The sequence below is a fragment of the Oncorhynchus masou genome, unplaced genomic scaffold, assembly GCF_036934945.1.
Source record: "Oncorhynchus masou masou isolate Uvic2021 unplaced genomic scaffold, UVic_Omas_1.1 unplaced_scaffold_3398, whole genome shotgun sequence".
NCBI classification, from domain to species: domain Eukaryota; kingdom Metazoa; phylum Chordata; class Actinopteri; order Salmoniformes; family Salmonidae; genus Oncorhynchus; species Oncorhynchus masou.
In genome coordinates this window covers 15,987-20,908 of record NW_027009809.1, presented here as the reverse complement: position 1 = coordinate 20,908, position 4,922 = coordinate 15,987, and the positions used below count along the sequence as shown (strand labels likewise).

The 4,922-nt window shown below is 43.2% G+C and overlaps 1 protein-coding gene across 1 annotated transcript; it reads left to right on the top strand.

The window, feature by feature from the left end:
* Positions 1–430: 430 nt before the first annotated feature.
* LOC135534430 (zona pellucida sperm-binding protein 4-like) lies at positions 431–4,671 on the top strand. The gene is made up of 8 exons (XM_064961426.1): positions 431–1,075; positions 1,340–1,527; positions 1,765–1,862; positions 2,830–2,987; positions 3,068–3,260; positions 3,615–3,762; positions 4,260–4,335; positions 4,465–4,671. The coding sequence occupies exons 1-8, from the start codon at positions 466–468 to the stop codon at positions 4,566–4,568; spliced, it is 1,575 nt and encodes a 524-aa protein (XP_064817498.1). The 5' UTR covers positions 431–465; the 3' UTR covers positions 4,569–4,671.
* Positions 4,672–4,922: the final 251 nt, after the last annotated feature.

The following is a 4,922-nucleotide window of genomic DNA, read 5'->3' as shown; positions in this document are numbered from 1 at the left end:
TTGAAAGAAACTGTAATATAAACAAAATTGTCTAATTATCTATTTATAATGTGTAAATCATTTTGAATTGTTTCTGACTATCAAAATAAATATATAAATAAATATATATGTATATTGTCACATACAACAACTAGGATCGAATTAGATACTGACAGAACTGGCAAAGCCTCCAATGACATGATGTGTCGGTCACAAAGACCTTTCTCAAGGCCATGACCGAAATGTTGGATGTTCGCAAATGTTACACAACTGTTTTGAATAGTGTGCTACTAAAGGAACATTAGCCAGGGCATTTGATTGGCTAAAACCTTGACCCCTCAGAAAAGGAACGGTCAGATAAAGAGGGGGCGGATTTCCAATAAGTAAACAACGCTCCATCTGTTATAAAGGTGGCCGCAATTCCTTCATCCTCATCACAGCATCCAGTGAACATTGCGGATTAGTTCTTGTAGCGAAGCCATTGCGATGAAGTGGAGTGCAGTTTGTCTAGTGGCAGTGGCCACGCTTGGCTGGCTGTGTGATGCTCAGATTTACTTGGAAAAACCAGGGTGGCCACCCATCCAGACACCAGCGTCATGGCCTGCCCAACCCCCTGAGAAGCCTGTTCAACCCCCTCAGAGGCCTGCCCAGCCCCCTCAGTGGCCTGCCCAGCCCCCTCAGTGGCCTGCCCAGCCCCCTCAGAGGCCTGCCCAGCCCCCTCAGAGGCCTGCCCAAACCCAGCAGTGGCCTGGCCAACCCCCTCAGAGGCCTGCCCAGCCCCCTCAGTGGCCTGCCCAACCCCCTCAGAGGCCTGCCCAACCCCCTCAAAGACCTGCCCAACCCCCTCAGAGGCCTGCCCAACCCCCTCCGAGGCCTGCCCAACCCCCTCAGTGGCCTGTTCATCCCCCTCAGTGGCCTGTCCAACCCGGTACGCCGCTTCAGAGGCCTAAATTCCCCTCTGACCCAGGCTCAAAGCAGAGCTGTGATGTTGATAGCCAACACAAGGTGCAGTGTGGACTTCCTGACATCACTGCCGCCCATTGTGATGCCATTAACTGCTGTTTTGATGGACGGATGTGCTTCTACGGAAAAGCAGGTATGTTTTTGACCATGCTCATTTTACTCTAGAACTCTATGTTGTAACAGTACGGTTTTACTTTATGTACTGCCCCCTCAGAGAAACTTGTTTATCGCACTTCACCAGAAAACAAATCATTGTATTCTGAACTCTCACTGATTCCACTTCCACTTATATATGGACAATTTTTATCCAAAGCAGTTTAATATCAACATGTTCCAACATGCTCCAATCTACTCAAGGACACTAAGTTCATGTTTTTGTTATGCTCTTTGTCACCAGTGACTGTTCAGTGTACCAAGGATGGCCAGTTTGTGGTGGTGGTGGCCAGGGATGCCACTCTGCCCAGCCTGGAACTGGACTCCATCAGCCTGCTGGGGACAAACGGACCCCACTGCCATGCTATTGGCACAACTTCTGTCTTTGCCATCTACCAGTTTAAAGTCACTGAATGTGGAACTGTCATGACGGTATGTATCACCTGTGCCTGGCTTCCATCTCAGTACAGGGAAGTAGCTCCTATCTCCTTCAAATAATTGGATCACATCTTCTGTATTGGTTGCAACAATGATCATATCATGATCATATCACTGATTGTTTATTCAGGTTTAAAGATGCTGCCACATTGTGACAAAAGCTCGTTGTCAAAGCTATAGTGATTTTGCCTCTTAAAGATGACCTGTATAACATAGTTGTGTTTATTGCAGGAGGAAACTGATACTATTATCTATGAGAATAGGATGTCCTCTTCATATCAAGTGGGGGTTGGCCCCTTTGGCTCCATCACCAGGGACAGCCAATATGAGTAGGTGATATAAAGAAAAAAATATAATAACAACACAAAAACAACAACATCCTAAGGAACCATCACTTTAAATTGTTGTGTACTATATATGGAGCCAGGGGCCTCATTTATCAACCGTGCATACATACAATTCTGGGGTACGTGGAGATTCTAGGATTAGCTTGAGCAACAAATTATTGGGATCATTCAACTGTCGAATGCAGCACATACTCATGTTTTCATTGATAAATTAGAGCCATACTATATTTTTGCACTCGTGAAAATACGAATTGTTGTTAAATATTTGGCTTATCCTGCTTTGGTATAGGCTCTGAATTTAAATAGGCTATGATGTTGCATTCCTATCAATACTGTGGCCTACCCAATTTAAATAGGCTACCGGTCTTTACTTCCGAGCATATTTGGCTATTAAATGAGCAATGGATAAATGGTAGGCTATTGTTTGTTGTGTAGTGGGAATAAACCAGTCGTGAGAATAGGAGAGACATAATTTAGGCCTATATAATAAAAGTTTTTAAAAACACATTGGGCAACATACATTACCAATGAAAAATGTATAAATGTTATGATTAACTCTGTCCTTATTAGCCTACCATTATTATAATTCCTGTACACATTAATTTCCTTCAAAATAAGAATATTTGCTTGCAATACAATTGATCAACCGCTCTAAGTTCTGTGTACGCACAGTCAGAGATTTGCATGGAGATACCCACACTTTCCTGTCAACAAGGATAAATGCCAACCTTTATCGGAAAACCAACGAACACAAGGTTTAGAGTCTCTTTTGTGTGCATTCACCTTTGATAAGTGAGGCCCCTGGTTGGAACTTTTAACAAGACCCTGGAGTGAACACAATTTTTATTGTTAAATAAGCAATGGGATCTTTAGTCATCACCTTACATGTCCTGCTTTAAAGTCTCTCAGACACCTTCACGATGTCTGACCACACGCCATTTCTTCCCAGTCTAACATTCCAGTGCAGATATAAGGGCAGTACCATTGTGGCTGTTGTTATTGATGTGAAGCCGGTTCCTCCTCCAAATCCTGACATAGCTCCTGGACCCCTCACAGTTGAGCTCAGACTCGGCAGCGGAACATGCCTTACCAAGGGATGTAATGAAGGTGTGTGGCACTATATTCATTGATTGGTTGGTTGGATTAATAAATGGGTGAATGAATGAATCTTTCCTCTTTTGAAACAGAGGAAGTGGCCTACACCTCTTACTACACAGAGGCAGACTACCCTGTCACCAAGGTCCTCAGGGATCCTGTGTACACTGAGGTTCGCATCCTGGCGAGGACAGATCCCAACATTGTGCTGACCCTGGGTCGCTGCTGGGCTACCACAAACCCAAACCCTCTCAGCCTGCCCCAGTGGGACCTTCTCATTGATGGGTAAATATCTGAATAGGTAGTAGTAGAAGTAGTAAACATTTTAGTAACTGTTTTGTCCAATTACTGTTCTGCCCTTCCTTGTGAAGATGAGGAAAATATTAGCAGGTCTTGGAGTTATTGACTTTAAAAAATTACTATTTATTATCAAAACCAATGTGTCATCTCATAGCCTTGATCAATGTATTTGCCGTTGCTGGTGTAAAGGGGGTAACGGCAAATTGAGAGTCGTAACATGGCATGCGGCATGCCAACCCTGACGCAGACAGACACTTGACCATGACTCTGTCTGTCTGTCTACGTCTCACTCTCTCTGTCTCTCTGTCTCTCTCTCTCTCTCTCTGTTCGTATCATTAGATGTCCTTACCAGGATGACCGTTACCTGACCACTCCCATCAATGTGGGACCCTCTTCGGGTCTGTCCTTCCCAACCCACTACAGGCGCTTCGTCCTTAAGATGTTCACCTTTGTGGATCCAATGTCTATGACCCCCCTGAGGGAGACGGTATGACCATAGAAATACATTTATGTTACATATTTACAGATATTGTTCTATTTAATTCTGAGGGTATGACTGTGTTCTAATTCTACTGGAACCATAGAGTTCAAATTAATCATAATTATAATAAGAGGTTTGAAACAACTACATTGATGTTGTTGATTATCATGCTAACACTGTTTATTAAATTCATGCATGAAATAGAAGTGCTATACTTTATGCTTACATTAGATTTTTGATAACACTTTTCACTGTCCTATTACAATTAGTATTTGTGATATTTATTGCCACTAATTACTGGTAATTAATGATTTAACAAAAATGTGTCGGCTTGCTTGGTCACAATTGGTACTTTCTGGTAGGCCTATTTCTTACAATTACATAAGTAATATAAAAGCATATAGTTTACATAAATATGAAACTCCTCTAATTTATTCTTGGGTAGTAATTATCTGGCTAGATACTTATTGCATTTAAAAACCAATCTGTACTGTCTCTTGCAGGTGTTCATCCATTGTAATACAGCTGTGTGTCTGCCATCCCATGGAGACAGCTGTGAACCAAGATGCTACAGAAAGAGTGAGTTACTTTTCTCTGATAGGCTGCATTGCATTCCAGAAACTAGTTTCAATCCCTTCCACCCTTCCCTATAGTTTGAGTCTCATCCCTCTCTCTGCAACTGACCACATAAAATATTTTTTTTTCCAGGGAGAGACATTCCTGCTGCAGTCCAGAAGACCACCAGAATCAAGTCTAATTTGGTTTCCAGTGGCGAACTGATCCTGACTGACCCAAGGGAGCTCACCAACTAGAAAATCTTTTGACTTAACTCAAGCACTTTGTCACCGTGGTGCTGTCGGCTGTTATGATGACTTCACAGTGAGGCATGTGCAAATAAATCTCACTGTCCTCGAACTTGTTGTTCATACATTTTTTGGTTATAGTTCCATTCATTCCAGTCGGTCATTACAGTGAGCCTTCCTCTACTTCAAAGTGATACCAGCCTCCAATGGTGTGTGTGTGTGTGTGTGTGTGTGTGCACGTGCACGCGCACCGCACGTGTGTGTGCGAGCGTGCATAACGGAGGTGAAGCGCATAGTTTGAGCCCCAGTCCGTCACATTGGTGTCAGAAGTGACAGGCTTGGCCCAAGTGATGAGACACCTTG